Source organism: Orycteropus afer, unplaced genomic scaffold (assembly GCF_000298275.1).
Source record: "Orycteropus afer afer isolate SDZICR_OR568_19922 unplaced genomic scaffold, OryAfe1.0 scaffold00002, whole genome shotgun sequence".
Lineage (NCBI taxonomy): Eukaryota > Metazoa > Chordata > Mammalia > Tubulidentata > Orycteropodidae > Orycteropus > Orycteropus afer.
The window spans coordinates 30,531,601-30,554,376 of record NW_006921589.1 but is presented as its reverse complement, the minus strand read 5'-3'; the positions used below and the strand labels follow the sequence as shown (position 1 = coordinate 30,554,376).

The window sequence follows — 22,776 nt, the reverse complement described above, 5'->3', positions numbered from 1 at the left end:
AAACAACCTAGGTGTCCATCAACTGAGGAATGGATAACCAAACTATGGTACATACACACAATGGAATACTATGCAACGCTAAAGAATAATGTAGAATCCGCATAACATGGATGAACTTGTAGGACATTATGCTGAGTGAAAGAAGTCAATCACAAAAGGACAAATATTATATTAGTCCGTTATCGTAAAAGTAAAGGAAAGGTTTATATGTGGAAGGAAATTTTCTTTGTTGGTTACCAGAGGTGGGAGGGGAGGAGAGGGAATGCTGTTAGATAGATAGAGATAAGAATTGATTTGGGGGAAGAGAAGGGAACTATACCAAATGTGAGTGATCAATATAGTGGCATTGAGGAAGAGAACGACAGGGAGAGGTATGTGGGAGGTAATACAACAAAGATGAACCCTTTTGCACATATGGTACGGCGTTGTCAGTGAAGGCAAACATGGGTATATGGGTGGATAGTTGGGTGGACAGTCTGAACTATTAGATATGTCTGTGAAGCGGGGAGTGTACCCAAGAACATGTATAATGTTGGCAGACAATGGTCCTATAAGTTTATGTGTATGATCTGAATTCCCAGGTGTATAGTAGAGCTGACAAGGGACAAGGTTGTAGTCACTACTTGCTCACACCCAGCTACCAAGAGGAACCGAGTCGTTGAACCTGAGGGCTTGAGACCATACTTGCAGGGGACATCAAGCTCAATTGGCATAACATACTACACAAAACATTGTTCCACCTCCTACTTTGGCGAGTAGCACCATGTAGGTGCAATGATGGGTCTCTCCTTGTCCAGAGTAAAGAAGAATGAATAAAACCAAAAATTCATGGAAACTATTAGTCCTAGCGACTGGTACACCTTCCAGTCTGCAGCCTCTGCGACTTTTAGACCAGAAGAAGTAGATGGTGCCCAGCTACTACTGTCAGCCACTTGGAAGGGGATCTATGTAGGAGATCCTGGATAGAGAGGGAGAACAATGGAGAACAAAACTCAAAATCATTTGGAGGAAAAAAAGGCGGGACCAGGTTTGCTTGTCCCATAGTGCCCGGTGGAACCACTGAGACTATGGCCCCTAGCTGCCCTTCAGGTCTGGAATTGAGCCCACGGCTATGGCTTCCAGCCAAACAATAGACAGGCGTATGAGTTGAACATTTATCTGAGGTAGATACACTCCTTGGAGAGAATCATCATGGGAGAAAGAAGGGCTGGTTGTGCATGGGGAGACAGCTCAGGGCAGGATTGCATGGATGGATGGACACAGGGAAGAGGAGACTATTGGGAGGAAGTAGGAGGGGAGCTGTTGCATTGTGGTAAGTTGTGGTCAGTGTCATGAGACAAAGTGTATAAGAACTGCTGTATGGAAAGTGAATTTGCTCTGTAAATTTTCACCCAAATCACGATTTAAAGAAAAAAAAAAAAGACAGTGGAATGACTGATTGATATATTTTTTTCTGCTCACTTTTTTTTTTCCCCTGTCAATCAAATATTTATCATGGAAAGAGTGTTTTGGAGAAGGAATTGTGGTATTTCGACTGATACACAAATACTAAAGAATTCTTTTCTAATATAGTTATGAAATGTGCTATTTGACCACTATTAATATTTTTATATAAATTTTTCTTTTATCTTTACATATATATTTGGTTAAACCACATGGGCACAATATCATTTGCTACTTACTTTCCTGACTTAAACTGTGTCATGAACGTTTGCCCGTGCCATTGTATGACTGGGTAGTATTCGGTTTTATTACGTTTTTTGACATTAAAATTTATTTTCTATCATTCAACATAATTTATCAATATTTTATTTTAGTATAAATAGTATTGAACATCTTTATGGTCATATCTTTATCTTTATTTAAGATGACTTTCCTAGGGTAAGTAGAATTATTGGTATGTAATTCTTATAATAAATACGGTTGTATTTCTGAAGAAGTTCTACCAATTTGTATTCCCAACAATACTTTCTGTGTAACTTCACTATTAAATTTTATTTAAAATCCTAATTTAAGAATGTCAGATTGATGTTTAAATGTCGTAGAGCTGTTTTGACTGCTGTAGTTTTCTTAGCAATGATTTGTTTTAAATATTTGATACCACTCTGTCTCAAGTAATTTATTTCCTAAAAGTTCAATAATAATTATAAGAACTGTAATCGTAAACAGTTACTATTTATTGAGAGTGAGCTTTTTTCATGACTCTCTCCTAAAAATTTTAAATCTTAATCTTTATGACAGCAACTACTGTGAACTTTATTTTAACAGATGAAGATGCTGAATGTCCAGAGGGTTCAGTAGCTAATATTTGTATCCAGGTCTAAGTACACTGTTGGCCTTTTTCTAAAATTGCTGTTTATATCTTTAATGGATTTTTTCCCCCATTTTAGTTCATTGTTGATTTGTTTGAAACAAATTAATGCTGTCATTTTAGTTCATATTAAACATGAATATCAATATGAGTTAAATAAGCAGATTTCACCGCCTTCGTCTTTGAAAACTGTAAAAGTTTAGTTTCGGAACTTGAAGTTGTATCTTGGTGGACACTATTACCAGAGTCTATTTTATCTTGAAAAGTTGAATAAGTATGTGACTTGATTTACTAGTTAGGGTGCTATTCAGATAGTATTGCCGTTGATGAAATTTTTCATTGTGGGAAATTTACCTCTCTTTAGAACCATTAGTGGCAGTGTGGAGTGTGGTTAGTCTTCCTTCTACTTCCTTGAAACTTGGGCCTCATTCCAGATGTCTCATAAATCAAAAGATCCCAAAAGAAAATCATTTCACTTGATAGTGGGAGTTAATAATTCAGAGATTCAAAATGTTATGTTGAGACACCTTCTATTTTTGAGGTTCTTCATATGTTTATTATTGGTTAAGTATTTTTCTAAGTTTAAAAATGCATATCATATATATGTATTTAAAAATACATACACACATATATATATACACACACATACATATTTATATGCTAGAATTATATTATACTTTATCAAAGAAAATTACTCTAATGGAAGAAGAAAAGAAAATCATATGGCATGATTTTATTGGGTCAATTTTTCAAAATTATAGCATTGAAACTTCATATATGTAATGATTCAGTGCTGTTACTTATTGCTGTTTCTTTCAGGATTCTTTTGTGGGGCCATTTAATCGAAAAGCACGCCAAGAGAGTGTGAGATATAATAATATGCTTAAACAACTTAGCAGCCAAGAGTTAGCCACTCTGAGACGCTGGAGGGCAATACAGCTCTATCTTAAATGTGAAAGGGGACCTTGGGCTGAAAGGTAGGAACATATAATTTTTTAATTGCCTTTTTAATTTAGAATTGTAGTCTAGAACTTTTTGAGCCAATGGTTCCTTCACTTTTACTTTTTCTCTTTAAATGTTAGTTTACAAAAGAATGGTTTTAATTAATACAGTTTTCTTTTTGTTAATTATAGGTCTGGAATGTTTAGAGATTTGTGTGTATATGTCTTTAATCATGCAGTTATTTCCATTTATTTTAGTCTCATAGATAGGTTATTGAACTTTCGACTCTAAGTAAGTTTTGAACTACTTTTTTTCTGCCTTCCTGATACTACCTCTTTGAGCAGGGTTAGTGATACTATACCTACTCCTCATTTATTGACTATCTCAGTATCTAACATTTCACATTTATGACTGTAGTAAAAAAAGCTATCTGACTGGCACATAAACAGCATACAACTGGAAGTAATGAACATTGAAGTGTGAGACGAGAGTAACACTGGCTGTGATGGTTAAGGTTATGTGTCAACCTGTCTGGACCATGATTCTCAGTGGTTTGGCATTTAAGTAATGATGGAATTTGTCAGTTTTGTAGTGATGAAATTTGGCAGTAATGTAAAGGTATAATTTGGCAATTATGGAGGGATATAATTGGGCAGTTATGCGATGATACAGTTGAGCAGTTACAAAATGATGTAATTTGGCACTTATATATGATGTAGTCATCCTCCATTTTTTTGATCCTTTGCAGTCTTCCTCTATTTTAACATAACACTGATTTCTTTAGAATCTAACAATGTTGATAAGTGAAGAGTGGGTGTATTTGTTTAATACCTTTCAGTTTATTTGATTGTGGCATAGTGCCTAAAGCATTTGACTGCTAACCAGAAGGCTGGCGGTTCAAACCTACCAGCCACTCCTTGGAAGGAAGATTGGGCAATCTACTTCCATAGTGATACTGCCTCAGAAACCCAAGGAGGGGTCGCTATGAGTCAGATCCATCTTATGGCAGTGAGTTTGGTTTTTGGTTTTAAGGTGACTTATGGTCTACTGAATTAGTCTCTCTCTCTCTGTCTTTTTTTTTTTTTTAAATTAATACAGTACACATAATGTGAAACTTGCTGTTTTAACCATCTTGAAGTGTGTAACTCAGATGCATTAAGTACATTCAGTTTAAGCTAGATGGTTGTGCAGTGATCACCATTGTCTAGCTCTCCATCTTCTATATCACCTCAAAAAGAAACCCAAACACATTCAGTAGTTACCCCACCCCAGCCCTTGGCAACTACCAATCTCCTTTCTGTGTGTATGGATTTCCCTGTTCTGGGTATTTCATATAAATTGATAAAACAGTATGTTGGTTTTTGTCTATGACTTCTTATAATTAACATAATGATTATAAGGTTCATCTGTGTTGTGGTAGATATCAGCTAAATAATATCCCACTGTATAGATATATACCACATTTTAATTACCCATTCGTCAGTTGATGAACATTTGCTTTGTTTTTATTTTTTGGCTATTGTGAATGGTGCTACTGTGAATATTCATGCATAAGTATTTGTTTAAGCACCTGCCTTTAATTCTTTGGGGTATGTACCTAGGATTGGAATTGCTGGGTTATACGGTAATTCTTTGTTTAATTTGTATCTCTTTAGGGTTTTAATATGCATTTCCCTAATTACTAATGCTTTTTAGAATTTTTTCTTGTGCTTATTAGCCATTTGTATATCTTCTTTTGAGACATATCTGTTCAAGTCCTTTGTCTCTTTTTTAATTGAGTTGTTTGTCTTTTTTTGTTGAGCTGTAGGAGTTCTTTATATATTCTGGGTAATAGACCCTTTTAGTATGTACAATTTGCAAATACATTCTTCCATTTTGTAGGTTGTCTTTTCACTTTCTTGATAGTGTCATTTAATGCACAAAAGTTTTTAATTTTGATGAAGTCTAGTTTACCTGTTTTTTCTTGCTGGACTTTTAGTGTCATGAAGATTTATCCCTATGTTTTCTTCTGTGATTTTATAGTTTTAGAAACTCTTTCTTATACTTAGACTTTGATCCATTTGGAGTTACATTATCTTTATGTGTAGTATAGATTATTATCTTATAACTAGTTAAGAATTTCCACTTATCAGTATAGGAGTGAAAAGATAACAAGCTATAAACCTAAGATCCAGGTGCAAATCTTATTTCTGCTACCTATAAACCACATGGCATCATGGGGAAATAATTTAACCTTTCTTAGCTTCAGATTCCTCATCTATAAACTGCAGCTGTACATACCCACTTCGATTTTCTCTCTGGGTTGTTGGGTCAAATGAGATAATGAATGTGATAGTTTTTTATAAAATGATGCTAAACAAATATAAAGTACCTGGCACTTTTTACATTATTTCAACTTTATAACTTCAAGCTAAATAGCTTTACTTGTTTACTTATGAATGTTCATAGGAAGCAGAATCCAATTCACTGGAAACTAGCTAATGTAGAAAATTATTCCCGCATGAGACTTAAATTGGTGCCGAATTATAACTTCAAAACCCATGAGGAAGCTAGTGCCTTGAGAGATAATCTAGGTGAGTTCCAATGACTGTTTAATTATCTGTTAAACATACTGAGGGTGTTGATGGGATTGTTTATTGTTATTTTATTGTGTATGAAGGAAGGGTGTGACATTTTACAGTTGCTATTTAAAAGGTTGTATATGTTCAATGCTGTTACATTTGACTTAAATCTAAAATGACTTCATATTCCAATCGTTTATAATTTTTCAAAGGAAAAATAACTATAAAATTGTTGTTGTTGTTGTTGTTGTTGTTATGTGCCGTCAATCGGACCCGACTCATAGCGACCCCTCCTTGGGTTTCCGAGGCAGTATCACTACGAAAGTAGATTGCCCCATCTTCCTTCCGAGGAGTGGCTGGTGGGTTTGAACCGCCAGCCTTCTGGTTAGCAGTCAAGTGCCTTAGCCATTATGCAACCAGAGCTCCCATAAAATTGTACTTCCTGTGAAATATTGTGTTGCGTGTATCCATTATGGTTTAGTGAAACAAAGTCCTCTTCCCTTAGTTTTTTGTTTTCTAAGATAGGCTAATGTTATTGTTTGATATCATTAGAATTCTTAGCAACTCTTTAAACCCAGTGCCGTTGAGTCGATTATGACTCATAGCGACCCTCATTGGGTTTCCAAGGTGATAAATCTTGATGGTAGTAAACTGCCTCCTGCCAAAGGGGCAAGGAGGCCACATCTCCTGACCTCCTCTAACCGCACAAGAGGAAGATAGAATCACCATCAGTAGCCCAAGGCCTATTCTTGCAAGGCCAGACACGCTGCCTTCCCCCAGCCCTTTCACCAACCCTGACACCAACTGTTCCTCCCACAGCACTCGCCACCTTTCTGCTGGGTTCGATAATTCACTGCATTGGCTACACAGAACTCACAGATTATGGGGTTTATTAGGAAAGCACCAGGCTATAATTCAAGTTCAGGAAAAATGCTCAGTCTCTCTCCCAGCATTGCGTGTCCCTCGGTGTCTGTCTCAGCAATACGTGTCTCTTGCGTCTCTTTCTCAGCAGTGTGTGTCTCTCAGGATCACATTTCTCTCAGCAGCACGTCCTTCTCAGCCAACAGTCAGACCTCTTTTGCCTCTAGGAGGCCTCCTTTTGAGCCTAGCACAGTGGCCTAACTAACCAATCATAACATCAGAATTCTAAGCATCTGAGAGAGAGCGAACTTCCCAGAACATTGCTTTGTGCCACTGCTCAACAGAAATACCCCAGGTGGATAACTTTAACAATCAGGAACTCCTCAGTTGCTCATGGCAAATTCCACCTCAGAGTTTACAAAGAGGTATGGGTAGAAAAGCCACACTAAGTAATTTACTACACTGCACCTCTTCTTCCTTCCACAGAGCTATTGGTGGGTTTGAACCACCGACCTTCTGGTTAGCAATGAAATGCCTTAGGCACTATGCCACTTGAGCACCTTTTAGCAACTCTTTAAGCCTTTCTTTTATAACTTCTTGTTCTTATAGAACTGTAGACCCTTATTATAGATGGGCCAATGTCACTTTCTAGAATATAACACTTAAAAAATTATATAACTTAGCAAGATTTCAAAACCAATTTTAAGGGTGTTTTTTGTTTTTTCTTTTACATTTTGACACGTCTCTAGGAAGTCCTTCTTTTCTAACCATCTAACTTGACATCTCTCCTTTTTTGAAGACAGATCTGTGAAATAGCCCAAAATCTTGATTATCAAGGATCATTGGCAGACATGCACAAATTGTAGCTCTTATACCATAGACACTGTGGCACCTGTGTTCAATGACTAGATTATAGATGATATAACCAGCGGTTTTTAAATTGTACTTTTTAAAATTGCCTTAATATACTGGCCAATATAGTTGATGCCATAAAATTAATTAAAAGAGAAATGATGCCTGCTTTTAGGGTGTTACATTAGAAATTAAATTAGAGTGATTTTCCTTAATGTAAATACCGGCCCTGCCCCATGATACAATTAACGTTAAGTATATCTTATATAGGAACAGCCAGTTGCATTCAGCTGCTGCTTCCTGTACATACCCTATGACTCTTAACACTTTCTTGACTCTTTCCCTGTCTTTATCACTCAGAAGACATCTTTTGAGTGAATAACTTCAACATAGTAGCTGTTTAAGGAATTGTGGTTTCTGTTATTTTTCCCCCCTTGTCTTTTGCCAAGAGATCCCACCTCAGTAAATTCCTTTTTCCTCTCCTTTTCACTCTTTCCACATGTGCACAGACATAATTTTATATTCCTTCTTGGTCTTACTGTTTTTAAACGATGTTTAAAACAGTGTCCTTTCTTTTTCTTTTTTATCTCTCCATTTTCCTTTATATTTATTTAAGAAAATTATGCCAATTATAATGATCACAAAAGATTGCACGGAAGAAAAATTAATGCATTTTGAAATGAAATTGGAAACAGTACAAAAAAACAGTGGCATCCATCTTTAAAACCTGTTAACATTCCCTTAAGTATGCTTCAGAATTAATTGCAACATATTTTACTTAATGTCCGTATATATATATATATTATTTTATTAGCTTCCAGAATATATAGTGTTATTTTTAAAAATATGTTTTTATTTGTTTTGTTTTCCCTACCCCAGTACTGTTTTGTAAGCATCTTATTGCAGCTATACAAAATAGTGTTTTTATTTTGGACTTATCCACAAACTTAACCATTTTTGGAATATTATTTTTTAAAGGAAAATCCATTGTGAATTTCAAGCAAGTGTCTTGTAAATTGTCTTTTGGGACACATCCACTTGTAAATTAGACATTTGGAATAGCCAAAAAGAAAGTTACTATATGCATATTCTTAAACATACCTTTAAAAAGTTTCATTAACTTTTTTTTTGCCCATGCCTCTTCATTAGATGTACTGTTTGCTAATTGCCAGTGCAGCAGCTTATTTTCAGCCTTCACACTGCTTCCATTGTATTCCATTGTTGCATATCTGCTGCTTAAGTCTTCTCTTATCAGTTCTTGGTCTTGTTTACTAGGACCTTTTCTCTTGTTAACCTTTTAATTGATGGTATTCCCAGACCCATGCCTAGACTTCTTGCTTTTTACCTTTATATATGTTATTCCAGGAGCTCTGGTGGCATAGTGCCTAAGGCATTTAACTGCTAACCAGAAGACTGGCGGTTCAAATCCACCAGCCACTCCTCGGAAGGTAGAGTGGGCTATCTACTTCCGTAGTCATACCTCCTTGGAAACCCATGGAGGGGTCACTGTGAGTTGGATCCAACTTCACGGCAGTGAGTTTGGTTTTCTTGGTATGTGTTATTCCTGGTAATCTCATTCTTCACCACTTTGTTTAATGATACTTTCCATTATGTATTTCTAGTTTTAACTTGTCTTCTGAACTCTAATCCACGGTTTCAAACTGCCTGAGTGGATATACTTAACTTTTTCACAGAGGCCTCAATATAGCACAAATGAAACTGAATTTATTATCTTTTCCCATAATTTTTACTCTAGACACTGCTTCTGTTGTATTATAGTTAGCAATGACTCTGTTAGTTGCTTAAATTAGAAATGTTAGTGTTATTCATGAGTCTGCCCTCTTCTCTTTTAATCCTCTTCAGTTACAGTGTCCTGCTGATTGTACCTCTTACATGTCTTTTGAATAATTTTTCTTGTTTTCATTCCCTTGGCTTGGTGCTACATTAGTTTCCCCGCTGATTAACTTGCCTACAGTGCCTCCCATCCTTAGTTCATTCATCAGGTTTTCAAGTTATTAATGCAGTTGTGTCGTTCATCTACATAAAGTTAATTATTTGTATGCAAGTATCTAGACTTCTTTCTTTTCAGTTTTTATTGTATTCTTATGTACCTTACATAATTAAATGTTTAGTAAAATTGTGTTTATATTAGACCAAAGGCAAAAACATGTTCAGTAGGAATAGTTGCTTACATATAAAGTGAACATTTGTATCAGGTAGATATACTTCTTAGAGTGACTAATCGTGGCAGACCAGAGGGGGCAGTGTTTGCACAGGGTGAGGGAGTGGGCAGGAATTCATAGGTGAGAAGGACACAGGGAAAAGATAACTAACTACAAGGAGGAAGTGGGAAGTGTTACATTGTAGGGAATTGCAGTCAATGTCATGAAACAAAATGTGTATGAACTGTATGGAAAATAAATTTGCTCTGTAAGCTTTTACCCAAATTGCAATAAAGTTGTAATTAATTAATTTTTTTAAAAAATTGATTACTTGTTCTCGGGTAAACGTGAGCCAGTACTTCCCAGAGTAGATGAAGATCTGATCAAAGGAAGCTTATACAGAATAATTTAACTGTAAAGTTGATTAATTTTGTATATCTGAGTAGTGATACCATTTGAGGAGTTAAGGGAGAAAACAATACGTAGTTTTTGCTTTACTCACTTTGTCATCTATGTAGTATTAGTTATTTAATATGAATTATTTTTATTTCCCATCATTGAAGTGGGAGCTCTGGTGGTGTAGTGCCTAAGGCATTTGACTGCTAACCAGAAGGCTGGCGGTTCAAACCCACCAGCCACTCCTTGAAAAGAAGACTGGACAGTCTACTTCCGTAGAGATACTGCCTCAGAATCCCAAAGAGGGGTCCCTATGAGTTGGAACTGACTTGATGGCAGCGAGTTTTTTTTTTTATATAATTGAAATGTCCCTGCTCATATTTAAATACATAGATATTCTTCACTCCTGTCTATAAATTATATAAATTTGCATTATCGTTCTTCTCATGTCAGTGAGATAGATAAATGAGAGGAGAATGTCTGATAATAATAGCTACCATGTGTTTTATAATTACTGTGTGCCAGTACTACCAGTACTTCACATATATTACTTTTCCTGGTTATACAGTCTTGGGGTATATTCTCCATTTCAAAGATTAAAAAAAAAAAAACATAGATTTTGACAGTTCATAAGGCTAGTAAATGGCAGTACAGAATTTGAATGTTTACAAAAAGTTTAATTAAACAAGCAAAAAAACTTTACCACAAAAGATTTGCCACTGTACAGCCCATGTTCATTACTTATACCATTGCCTTTTTAGAAAATGTTTAGCTTATAAAAATGTGTTTCATGTGTATCTATAAGGAACCCTAGAGGTGCAGTGGTTGAGCCCTTAGCTGGTTAACTGAAATATTGGTGGTTTGAACTTACCCAGCCATTCCACAGGAAAAAGATGTGGTAGTCTGCTTCCATGAAAATATGCAGCCTTGAAAACTATGGGGCAGTTCTAGAGTTGTTATCAGTTGAAATCGACTCCATGGCAATGAGTGTAATTATGGGTTTTTACGTATATACGTGTGTGTGTTTATGTGTATGTATGTATGTATGCATGTGTATCAGAGTTATGTATTAAATTCCATGTACTCCAGAAAGCAGCAGCTCAACCTTGGTCTTTGTAGTCTCTTCCAGTTAAAGACAATTTGTCATGTTGCTTTTACTTAGTGTTTCTCTTTGGTACATAAGTACAGCAAAAATATTTCTGTTATATTAATAAAATCAAAATAATCAAAATTGTCTTTGCTTAAATTTTTGGCATGCTTTAAAATGTAATATGATCAAAGAGAGTATTTCACCTGTTTAGGAAAAACCATTATTAAAACTAGATACCATAGTTTATAAACATTTATTCCTTTTGACTACATGTATCATAATTATCATTGGGAATCATAACTTTTCCTAGGTTATGTTTCAAAACGCTTTATAGTAAATTACATTTTTATTTTAGAAAAATTTCAAGATGAGTACCTCTTAAATTTAGAATATTCTTAGTGTTATGTGTAATTAACATTAGGAAATTAATAGTCGGGTTATAATATAATTTTCTCTTAATTAGTATTTAATAAGTATTTTGTGTTTAAACACAGGTATCCAGCACTCACAGCTTTCCAGTGAGTCATTGCTTTTGGAAGTCGTGAAACAAGTAAAAGTTAGTGATATGGAGGAGGATAAATTAGATCTTCCTGAAGATGACATAACAGCTAGAGTAAATATGTATGTATAACTATTTGAGAGAATTTAAAATGATTTGTTCAGAGTCATAAGGTTATGAAATTGTGGAAGATACTTGAAATTCTAATACTATGTATTTCCAGGGCTTGACAGTTAACGCTAAATAAGCTGTTAGGAGTCTGTGTTAACTGAGATTATTGAGAAAAGCATCTTAGAACTAGGGTTACTTGGAACTGGATCTTGAAGTTAGAAAATATTTTGAACCAAATGATAATGAAAAGACACTATGCCAAATTTGTTTAGATGGAAGTAAATGTACAGCATTAAATATGAATTCTTGAGTAAGCAGAAGAAGGGAAATTAGGCAAAAGCAGAAATTAATGAAAGAGAAAAAAAGAAATATAAATGGAGGTTATTAAAAATAGAGAAAAAAAAAGAAATATAAATGGAGGTTATTAAAAATTAATTAAACAAAACATAAGCTCCTAGCGAGCCTGACCAGGAAAAAAAGACAACATAAATTACTATTACCAGAAAGGAAAGGGAAATATCACTGTAAGCATTAACATGATCATAAAGGAATATCAATGACAACTTTATGCCAGTAAGTGTGACAACTTAAATTGACAAATTCCTTGAAAGACACAAATTACCAATACTTCTGCAAGAAGACATAGATAACCTGAGTAGCTTTATATCTATTTATAAAATAGAATTTATAGTTTAAAAACTGCCTTAAGTAAATATAGATAAGCATTTTATCTTCTCTCTTATGTACTATTATTGTCATATATACTATATACCTTTATATATTATAAACCCAGTAATAAAGTTTTGTACAGGGGAATCATACTAAGTTTAATTGCAGATTTTTCATCAGAAACAACAGAGTCCAAAAGACAGGGTTATGACATAATCAAAATGGTGAAAGAAAAAAACCTGTCAACCAAGAATTTTATATCCAGCAAAACTGTCATTCAAAATGAAGGCAGTGTTGCTTGGGAGAATTGAATATCCACATAGAAAAGAATGGATTTGGACTCTGTTGTGGGTTGAATTGTGTCCCTCAAAAAATGTATGTTGTAAACCCTAACCTTTATGCTTGTAGTTATAATCGCATTTTAGAAAAGGTTGACTTTGTTTTGTCATGAGACAGGATTAGGGTAGGGTGTTTTTTGAGTCGTTCTCTTCCAAAATAGAAAAGGAGCCGATTAAGCAAGCAGATAGGGGAAAGATACATGCTAAGCCACATGGAGGTCTCCAGGGGACCAGGAAACAGAGCCCATGGAGAGAGAAAGCATTCCCCTAGAACCAATACCCTGAATTCAGATTTCTAGCCTTATTTTCTTTTAAAGCCTCTTGAGTAAAAAAGCCAACAGAGCAGAGATGGGGAAAGAGTGACACCATGCTAGATGAAGATCACCCAGGAGGAGAAGCTGAAAAGCTCAAGAGACACAAGGACGTTTCTTCTGAGCTGACAGAGAGGGAAAAGCTTCCCCTAGAGCTGGCACCCTGAATTTGAACTTTTTGCCTCTTAAACTGTGAGAAAGTAAATTTCTGTTTGTTAAAGCTACCCATTTGTGGTATTTTCGTTACAGCAGCACTAGATAACTAAGATAGTGTCCAAAGGAAAAAAATAGGAAAATTGGACTTCATCAAAATTGAGAACTTTTTAGAAAAGCACCAAGAAAGTGAAAAGACATCCCACTCAATGGGAGAAAATATTTACAAGTCATATACCTGGTGGTCTACATCCAGAATCTCTAAAGAACTCTTAAAATTCATCAATGATAACCCAATTGAAAAATGGGTGAAGGCTCTGAATAGACATTTCTCTAAAGAAATTTAAAGGCCATTAAGCATAAGAAAAGCTGCTACAGTTCCATTGTTGGTGGGATGCTACAATAGTGATGCATTAGTTCTAATTGCTCTTGAAAATTCTGTTTTATAATTAATACTTACTTACATAAGTATCATAATTAATACTTTAATGATTGTTTACAAAATGCCATTAGTAATGTAGCCTTTTATTCACAGATTCAGGTGTTTACTGGGTCAAACCATGCCTGCTAAAATGATATGACCACTACATGTTTGACCTGTCCTAGTAGTACTACTAAATTTTCAAGTATATTTTGTACTAATGAAGCATATACAATTAAAATGTAAAGTTTTTTCTTTTTTATGAAGCCAAACTATTATGTAATAAGTATTTGTACACTATTTATATAAGATAAGATACAGGAGACTTTTTTTTTTTATAGGTAATTAGATATGCTTTCTTGGGTAATTATTTTATAGATAGGATATTTACTGGAATATGGTATTCTTTCCATTGATGAAGAATATAATGTTGGATGTTTCTTTGTTACTTGTTTTTACAGTGATGAGCAAGAGGAACAAGATCAAAAAGAAAAATTGGTGTTGACAGAAGACTGTGAACTCATTACAATAATTGATGTAATTCCTGGCAGATTAGAAATCACTACTCAACACATTTACTTCTATGATGGCAGCATTGAAAAAGAAGAGGGTGAGGAGTTCTGGGAGAGTAATTTCTGTTTTTCAATAATTAAATACCCAATTTGTCCGTTTTGAGTGAGAAGGAAACAATGAGACTGTGAAATTGTAGTTAGCCGTATAAAAGGAGAAATGGAAAGTCATCATGAGGTTAAATTTATCATTCAACAATATGTTGAAGGGCATGCTTTTTATTATTAATATAGTTTAGAAGGTTTGACCTGAGGGAATGCTATAAACCTAAGCTATGAAATATCTTAAGTTTATTATACCTGTGTATGCATACTTGTTTCTATAGGCTTCTCACCTAATCCTTTGTATGACAGTGAAAGGATGATTAACATGCCACCATAAAGAGAAAATGAAAAATATTTCTAAGAAATATTCAGGATTATTCTCTATTCTCTTGGGAACAGCTATAGAATTTTTTTAAACATCCAATAAATTTAGCAAATGGCTGTTATGACATAGTGATTGAATTCTTTTTTTTTAACTGCTTCTTTTGTCAAGAATTAAAAGATATTTTCTGCATTGCACAAGTAATTCTATATGGCACCTCATTCACAAGGTTTCTTCTGTTTTCAGGAGTAGGTTTTGATTTCAAATGGCCTCACTCCCAGGTTCGAGAGATTCACCTCCGACGTTACAACTTAAGGAGGTCAGCCCTTGAGATTTTTCTTGTTGACCAATCGAACTACTTTCTCAATTTCAAAAAAGAGGTGTGTAAATTGCTACCTTTTTGGAAGCCCTGAAATATAATCTTGAAATGCTTTCCCAGCTAGTGAAGTCTAATGCACTGTCAGGTCAGAGTATTAAAGGTGAAAACAAATACCTTGAGGTTTCAGCATTTTATGAATTTTTCATTATATTTGAGTATTGGGAGGGCAGTTCTCAGTTCTTTTTCATAGTTAGGTAGATAGATAAAGAATTCATAAACCTAAAAAAAAAAATGTACTCATTGCCATCAAGTCAACTTGACACATAGCACCCCTCCATGAATTTCCGAGGTGGTATCTCTATGGAAGTGGGTTGCCAGTCTTCCTTCTAAGGAGTGGCTGGTGGGTTTGAACCCCAGACTTCTAGTTAGCAGTCAAATGCTGTAGTTATTACGTCACCAGCATATTGAATGTCAGCCAGTTAGGTGCCTTATAGTATCTGGTTTTGATATAATATAGAATATATATGATAGGGAGCTCTGGTAGCATAGTGGCTAAGGCACTTGACTGCTAACCAGAAGGCTGGCGGTTCAAACCCATGAGCCACTCCTCGGAAGGAAGATGGGGCTAATCTACTTCCGTAGTGATACCACCTCTGAAACCCAAGGAGGGGTCGCTATGAGTCAGATCTGACTCCACAGCACATAACAACAACAACAAATACATGATATGACTGGATTTTTAACAATAAGCTGGGTTCACATTCAACCATAATGAGACATTCTGTTTCTTAAAGGAATACAGTAAATTTTTAAATCATTGAAAAGCTTAATCTGAGGCCAAATTACCTAGGTTCAAGCACCAATTCCACCACTAGCTTTATAACCTTGGGACAAGCTACTAAGGAGCTTCCCTTACTTGGAGTCAAACTTGCATCATGGTCTGATGGCTCTCCCCATCTTGTGGGGCTCTCTCCCCATTTTCTCTCATTTATCTCCACTAATGAAGGCCTTCAGCCACTCCTCGGAAGAAAGGTTGGGCAATCCTACTTCCGTAGTGATAACTGCCTTGGAAACCCAAGGAGGGGTCGCTATGAGTCGGGGCCGACTCGACGGCAAATAACAACAACAACAACAATGAAGGCCTTGAATTTTAAATTCTATTGCAACATTTATGATTAACCCGGACAGTTTCTGTTCATCAGTAGGACAGGTTCACTTAACAAACCCTAGATAGAGTGGGATTAAAATATTAAATAAAATGAAAAAAAAAAAAAAACTAGAATTACTGGTGAGATAGAGTCTGGTGAAACCCCCAAGACTGTGGCCCCTACTCACCCTTTAGGCCTGGAATTGGACTCATTCATGTGGCTTTCAGCCATCCAATAGGCCAAAATGAAGGCCTACATCAAGGAAATGCACTCCTTAGAACAATCAACCATGAGAGATCAGAGGAAAAAAAAAATCTGATTCAGACATTTCAAGGGAATTTTTCTATTTTTACGAAAAGATACTCCTTTACTATTAAAAATACTTTTTCCCCATAGGAAAATACAGTGCGTATCCTTTTTTAGAAAGCTATGTTATATAATTACCAAGTCTGCATCTGTCCAATACTTTATATTATATAGCATACTTTTTTTGTTTAGTTTTTTAATGTTTCATTGTATTTTAAGTGAAAGTTTACACAGCAAATTAGGTTCCCATTTGACGATTTTTATACAAATTGTTCCATGTCATTGGTTACATTTTTCAGTGTATCAGCATTCTCATTTTTTTCCATTCTGTTCTTTTTCCATTAGTCTATCTTCTTTTCCCTTGCTTAGCTTCTCATCTTTGTTTTAGGATAAATGTTGACCATTTGGGATCATATAGTTGATTATTTAAGGGAACACAGTACTCATGGATGATACTGTTTATTTTATAAGCAATCTATCACTTAGATGAAAGGTGATCGCTAGGAATGGCTTCATTTCCAAGTTCAAAGAGTATCTTAAATTGATAGTCTCAAGAGTTCCTCTAGTCCCTTTTGGTCCAGTAAGTCTGTTGTTTTTAGAAATCTTGAATTTTGTCCTACATTTTTTGCTTTTTGTCTGGAACCTTTTTTTGTGTCTCTGGTCAGAATGGTCTGTAGTGGTAGCCGGGCACCATCTATTCAGTTTTCAGGATATAGAACATGTATGGTTTTTAAAGCATGTTGATATAAAGTACCCATTTTCATAATAACTGTCACAAGAGATAGAGCAAATTGCCCTCATTCCTTTTTTCATAAATTAGAAAACTGGAGTTTAAAAGTAATCTCACTGTTTTACGTTTATATAGCTGAATAAATCTTTATAAAGATAAAGATTATTACGTTTAATTAACAAATGAGACTCAGTAAATTAAATGATTTGTCAATATTATTAGTAAATGACACAACTAAATTTGAATTAGACTTAAACAGTTTTGAGATTCACAATCTAATGATCTTTTCATTATACACTATAACTTTCCCAAAAAATTCATTGCTTGACTACACCAAGGCTAGTATATAGCATAGTAAAGAGATTAAAACTATAGTCCACATTTATAAAATGTCCAGAATAGGCAAACACACAGAGACAGAAGGTAGATGAGTGGTTGCTAGGTGCTGTGAGGGAGAGGAAATGGGGAAATGATCACTTACGTGTACACGGTTTCTTTCTGGGATGACGATGGTGTTTTAAAATTGTGGTGATAGTTGCAGAACTATGTGAATATACTAAAAACACCATTGGATTGTATACTTTAAAAGGATGAGTTTTATAGTATGTTAATTATATCTTAATAAACCTACTATAGAAACCAGACCCCAAATTTATATTGATCAACTTATAAACTATAAATTGCTGTTGTTTATAGGTTAGAAACAAAGTATATGGCAGACTATTGTCACTTCATTCTCCCAATAGTTATGGAACCAGATCACCACAGGAGTTATTCAAAGCATCAGGATTGACACAGGTAGGAAATTTTAATAGGCACTGTTTGGTATTTGTTTTATATCTCAGACTTTTGCTTAAAAGTAAAACTTTCTTTTTCTGATTATTTTATTTTGATTATTTCAACAATCATTTTTCCCTTCAAATTGATCTTTTGAATTATATTTAATCATCCTTTGTTTCCCTCACACACAGTGTCCCCTTCTTTCAGTTCATAGGCACATCCTATAGTTTCTTCCTTAATAATTTTCTTTTGATGCGTTTCTTAATAATTAAAGTAATAATTAAAAAGATGAACTTCAGGAAAATATTAAAAAATCCTACGAAACAAAAGCAAATAAAATCACCAGTCCTTCTATTAGCAGAAGCTAACTAAGGTAACTTGTATATTTTATCCTCACCGGTATCCTAGCATCACGTAAATTTGTACTGCGAAAACTCAAGGGAAGGCTGCTGTTTTCTTTTTTGCTTCTAGGACTGTTCATAGTCTCCTAATCACATTCTGAGTATTGCTGTCATTCAAAAGCCATCAGTAGTTCTTTCCTGTTGTCTGTGGAATAATCTTCATATCATAAAGTACTTTCTAGGACTGTTCATAGTCTCCTAATCACGTTCTAAGTATTGCTGTCATTCAAAAGCCATCAGTAGTTCTTTCCTGTTGTCTGTGGAATAATCTTCATATCCGAAAGTACTTTGTTGCCTATAGAATAAATTTTACTCATTAAAATAGTGATTCTTGTAACTGGCACTCAGGAACAATTATAATTTGGCTTCATATAAAATCTATATAGAGAGATTCATTTCTCACTGTTTGCCATAGGTATATCCTTTGCTCAAAGCCCACAGAAAATCTAAAGTTGAATGTTAATCTGTCAGCAAAATTGTCAGATACACTCGCTCTGGGTAGAGATTAGCAGACTGGGCACAGACAAGGTGATTAAAAGAAAATAATGATTAACCTTTGCTTTAGAAAGTTTTGTATCTAATATGGCAAAACCTCATCTCTCATTGCTTTATAAAGGCAATTCTCTGAGGAATGTTAATCTAATGTTTCATTAAAATTCTTATGTAGTTTTAATATATTATTAAGATACATTTTTAATATGCATATTATGAAAATCTTAAATTTTCATAGAAAATTTTCAGAATGAGGTAGTCCTTCTTCTAGAGTTAATACTTCTAAGGTTACCAAATAAAATGTTTATTTAATTGAAGAAAAGATAATTCTGTGAAGATCCAATGGACTATAGTATTTTTGTTGACTTTCCTACACACAATTGTTAAAAGAAAATAAATTTAGTACAATTTATTGATTTATCTCATTAAGCCTTTTTTTTTATTATGAAGATAATAGAGATAATGGGAATACAAGATTATGTTACTACTGTCAGTAATTGTGCTGAGTTCTAAGATACATAGATTATTTGAGTTTGCTCTTTTTTGTGCTGTCTAGAAATGGGTGAACAGAGAGATATCAAATTTTGACTACCTCATTCAAATAAATACAATGGCAGGACGAACCTATAATGACCTTGCACAATATCCTGTGGTGAGTTTTTATATAAATGTCTTAAATATGAAATTGTCTTTCATTTTTATATAATACTCAAAAATATATGTGCATGTTACTTAAATGACTCTTTAATTTTTAAAAAAGTATATAAAACTGTTTTTGCCTGGCTTGTGATTTTCTTTTCTGCTATTTTCAAGAAGTATGTAAGCATGAAGAGTAATTTAAAAATAAAGATGTTTTCCTTTGAGAATGTTTAAAATATTCCAGGAGAATTCTGGTTATTGAACTAAGCATGAATAAGCATTTGCAGCAGAGAAAAAGTTGTTTTAAAAACTATTCCTTTTTGTTTTTAAGTAAACATTTGTTATTGAATATAGGAATATTAAATTCTCTAAGAAGGCATGTAAATTGTGTTTTTTCTTAGTTTCCCTGGATTTTACAAGACTATACTTCAGAAGAATTGGACCTTAATAACCCGGCTGTATTTCGAGATCTTTCCAAACCAATTGGAGTTGTTAATGATAAAAATGCAAAAGCCATGCGAGAAAAGTAAGTACTTTTCATCTCTTCTGAAAGATACCATTGTTTGAATATACAATGATTTCTATTATAACAGACCAAATAGTACTTTTTTGAATGCACAATTACTTTTGATAATCAGAGTCTGTAATTGCTGTACATTTTCTTGAAAATGTCTTAGTTACCCTTCAAATATCTATAGTTCTGTTTATTGTCTTTGCTAAATTTAAATTGGTATTACTTACAATTTATTTCACCCTGTAATAATTATGTGCTAAAGGGTAACAGTGCTTGAAAATTTTAGATTTTAATAACCTAATCTAACATGTAAAAACAACTATTTAACATAATAATATTTTTGTAGATATAAAATTAATACTTATCTATTCAATAATATTGTGAATAAAGGACAATGAAATATGTGACAATTTAGAAAGCATTTTAATAAAGACAGGGCATTTTTATTGTTCTGTTTATTTATTATTATCTATCCTGTGTATAAACATTTCACAATTTTTTTTCAAAGCATGCTGCTGACAGGTAATAAAATGATCTGATTTTAATTTCCTTTTTTCTCCACATGGACTTGTGGATGGCTTGTCAGCTATGACTTCTGATAATAAGAACAAAGAAATAGTTTGCAAACTTACTTAGTTCTAGCTTTATTTGAAAGTAGATGGCAAATTATTTTTTCTTCTTTTTTATTCTGTTTCCTTTTCTGTACCGAATATGTATTATTGCAAAATACAAAACTGTTTCAGAATCCAGTATTAGTAATATTTCATTGTTCAGAAAAAGGTATTAATGAATAAAACTTTTTAAATTTAGTAACACAGCATGAATGAATGATAAGCATATGTGGTATAGTAAATTACTTAGTGTAGCTTTTCTACCCATAAGTCTTTGTAAACTCCAAAGTGGGATTTTCTATGGGCAACTGAGGAGCTCCTGATTGCTGAAGTTGTCCACCTGGAGTATTTCTGTTGGGAGTGGCACAAAACAATGTTCTGGGAGGTGCCCACTGTCTCTCAGGTGCTTAGAGTTCTGATGCTATGGTTGGCTAGTTTGACCACCCTGCTGGGCTCTAAAGGAGGCTTCCTAGAGGCAGAACTCTCTCTGACTACTGGTTGAGGAAGACGTGCTGCTGAAAGAGACACGGGCTCCTGAGACACGCATTGCTGGGAAAGAGACACAAGAGACACGCATTGCTGAGTGAGACACCGAGGGACCAGCACTGCTGAGAAAGAGACTGTTGACTGAGGGACGGTGGGCTGGGAGAGAGACTGAGCATCCTGTGGTGCTTCCCTAATAAACCCCATAATCTGTGAGCTCTGTGTGGCCACTGCAGTGAATTATTGAACCCAGGAGAGAGGTGGTGGGTGCTTTGGGAGGAACAGTTGGAGAAAGGACTGGAGGGAGGCAGCATGTCTGACCTCTCAGGAATAGGCCTTGGGCTATTGATGGTAATTCTGTCTTCCTCTTGTGGGATTAGAAGAGGTCAGAACATGTGGCCTCCTTGCCATTTTTGCAGCATACATATTTGATAATGAAATATATTAATATGGACTTCTTTTTTAGAACTGTTTTCAGCAATATGATACAAACTTACATTTCTCTGATTTAATTTTACTCTTAGTGGTTATAAAATTTTAGTTTCTTTTTTCAGATATGAAAATTTTGAGGATCCAATGGGAACTATCGATAAGTTTCATTATGGCACTCACTATTCAAATTCTGCAGGCGTCATGCACTATCTTATTCGTGTAGAACCATTCACCACCCTTCACATTCAGCTTCAGAGTGGAAGGTATGTTTTGGGTGCATAAGATATTTTCTTATGACAGTATATTAGTGTTAAATCTATTTACCTTTATGCCATTGATTGTATAACAAGGCTAAATCTTTCTTACTCTACTCTAGTAGGCATTGATTCATGTAGTGCCTCTAGATAAAAGTAGACTATGGCAAACTGGTTTGAGAATAGGTCAGTCAAACTGACTTACACAAATGACTTGTAAGGAGAATTCCTTTTTATTGTTATCCCAATGTACCTTTGTGATTCTTACTGGTTTCAGGGACCTACCAGGGATTTAGACTTGAATCTGATTTAGAGCTAGATCCAGTGCATCTACTAGAGATTTAAGCTTAACCAATACCTATGTTGTTGTTGTTGTTATGTGCCATCAAGTTGGACTCAACTTACAGCGACCCCTCCTTGGGTTTCAGAGGTGGTATCACTATAGAAGTAGATTGCCCAACCTTCTTTCCGAGGAGTGGCTGGTGGATTTGAACTGCCAGTCTTCTGGTTAACAGTCAAGTGCCTTAAGCACTACACTACCAGAGCTCCCAATACCTATGTAGTCCTGCTAAAAATTTTTATTTAGCAAGAGGGATAGAAAGAAGGAAGAATGAGACTTACATTATTAGCAGCAGCTCAAATTGACCTCTGATATTATTCTATAAACATACTACCTACTACTACTATTATAACTAACCAATTTTTCACATTTTCCTAATAATCCTAAAGAAACAAACTTCTCCATGAATCTTCTATTCTCCTTTGTATCCTCCAGGTGCCTTCCTACTTATTCACATTCTGTTTCCATGTGGCCTTGCTCTTTAGCATTGCCATTTGGCCTTCTTCCCTCAATGAGGAGCTTATGTAAGCATTGCCCATTCTGCTCTCACTTTCCCAGAGCTTCTTTCTCTCAGAGTTATCCTGGATCTTTTTTTTTTTTTTTTTTTAATTATTTTATTTTGATTTGGGTGAAGATTTACAGAGCAAATTCACTTTCCATACAGCAGTTCAAATATACATTGTCGCATGTCATTGACCACAGTTTACCACAATG

General features: G+C 34.7%; 1 protein-coding gene across 1 annotated transcript in view; it reads left to right on the top strand.

Moving 5' to 3' along the window:
* Positions 1–22,776, top strand: part of NBEAL1 (neurobeachin like 1) — a 209,665-nt gene that overhangs the window by 149,789 nt on the left and 37,100 nt on the right. Inside the window, 9 exon segments of the mRNA XM_042783564.1 lie at positions 3,131–3,288; positions 5,702–5,826; positions 11,670–11,796; positions 14,139–14,287; positions 14,860–14,993; positions 17,813–17,914; positions 19,346–19,441; positions 19,830–19,954; positions 21,591–21,731. Coding sequence (XP_042639498.1) covers positions 3,131–3,288; positions 5,702–5,826; positions 11,670–11,796; positions 14,139–14,287; positions 14,860–14,993; positions 17,813–17,914; positions 19,346–19,441; positions 19,830–19,954; positions 21,591–21,731 — 1,157 coding nt within the window.